We start from the raw sequence: 1,574 nt of genomic DNA on the forward strand, positions 1-1,574 counted from the left end.
GCTCTGCCATGGGGCGCAGCCAGCATCGGCAACCCTTGCAGTAGTGCTGGGCTAGCAGCGGCATGCGCGCCTCGCTCGTGCGTGCCTTGCTACGGCAGAGATACGGGTATACGGAAACGGCGGGGACGCTGTTCCCTGCCCTGCCAGGGCTAGTTGGGGAAGTTGTGGGACGCGCCTGCCCCAGTGGGACCCCGTCGGTGCCAGAGCACAGACCTGGAGTCAGCCCGTAGCGGAGGGAGGGGACCTGCCCAGCTGGCCATCCCTCAAGCCTGCTGTGGATCGAGACCAGCACAGCACCTCTCGCTCCAGCCTTGTGTGATGGGTTACCCCAAAACGCTACTCGGAGGCGAGAAACAGCGAGGGAAGTAACCGCCATGCTACACACACACAGGCAAAGCACAGATTAAGGGCTGTAGAGGGGACTGGCCTGAAAGCACCCAGAAGAGACGTGGCAAGGAGGAAGCAGCACCCTGCTCCTCTGCTCCCATGGTTGCAGGTTTGCTTGGGCCAGAACAGGATCCAGGCACCGGGTCCAACATTTGCGCAGGCAGCAAGCCAAAGCAAAGCTGGTCGTCACCGAAGAGGGAAGCCCATGCGCTCCCAGCCTCTGAAGCGAGCCAGTGCTGCGCATGCAGGCGTGGGGCAAGGGAGCTGGGCAGCGAAACAGGCACTCGTGGGATGCTGCAGGCTTCGAGCTGGGCGAGACAAGGGGTGCCTGGTAGGAGTGAGCGGGCAGAAAGGAGTCCAGGAGAAAACTAGCCAAGGGGGAAGCCTGTGTCCACAGCCCTTGTCAGTCACTACCTCTTCCGTTGAACAAATATACATAAAAACAATTCTTGAACACAAGAAGGGACATAAGACACGACTACTTTACAGAGAGGCACGGCACCTGGGGTGGGACCGGGCCACTGGTACGCGATTGTACAGGAGCTGCAGGTGGCACCGTCCTGGGTCCGGGCCGGTCTCCCTGGGGGGCTGCGGTCCAGTCCATGTCCCCCAGCAGGGAGCTGGGAGTGTTTGCAGCTGGTGCCTTCTCCCTGCAGGCTACACGTCCGTGGAGAAGTAAAGTGTGTTGCGTTTCAGCTCAGTGAAGGAGATGGGAGGATGCTGCAGGTAGTAGAGAAGGACTTGGACCTGTAGTAGGCAAATGGAGGGTTGTTAGGCCAAAAAAGGGGCAAAGCTGCCACGTCCCAGCTTGTGCCTGTGCAGCCACATCTAGCAAAGAGGGACAAACCTACCCAGACAGGCAGGTAAACCCCTCCGCTCCCCGCCCCAGCGGTGTTGGCACAGGCTGCGGCCCCACGCTGCCAGCACGGCTCTTACCTGGGCCATCACATCGTGGGACCAGATGTCGGAGGCCAGGGTGAGGTGTCCCTTGCTCTCCCCCTCTGAGGGTCTCAGCAGTGTCGGACCGAAGACTGTGGCCAGATTGTGGAGAGACATTTTGTTGATGGGCTCCTTTTCAGCTACCCTGCGGGGTACGGGGAGAGAGGGAGCGTGAGACCCTGAATGCTGTTCTCCCGAAGCAAGGCAGCTACAGGGCAATGCGGGGGGGGAGCGAGTGCTGATCTCCC

At 60.8% G+C, this 1,574-nt stretch overlaps 1 protein-coding gene across 1 annotated transcript in view; it reads right to left on the reverse strand.

Moving 5' to 3' along the window:
- Positions 1–851: 851 nt before the first annotated feature.
- The window catches only part of ABR (active BCR-related), a 37,300-nt gene continuing 36,577 nt past the window's right edge, over positions 852–1,574 (reverse strand). The window contains exons 24-25 of the mRNA XM_009328662.1: positions 1,324–1,471; positions 852–1,134 (exon numbers count right to left, since the gene is read on the reverse strand). Of these exons, the coding sequence (XP_009326937.1) occupies positions 1,045–1,134; positions 1,324–1,471 (238 nt within the window). The 3' untranslated portion in view covers positions 852–1,044. The remainder of the gene's footprint in view (positions 1,135–1,323; positions 1,472–1,574) is intronic.

Source organism: Pygoscelis adeliae, unplaced genomic scaffold, assembly GCF_000699105.1.
Source record: "Pygoscelis adeliae isolate BGI_AS28 unplaced genomic scaffold, ASM69910v1 Scaffold347, whole genome shotgun sequence".
NCBI lineage: Eukaryota > Metazoa > Chordata > Aves > Sphenisciformes > Spheniscidae > Pygoscelis > Pygoscelis adeliae.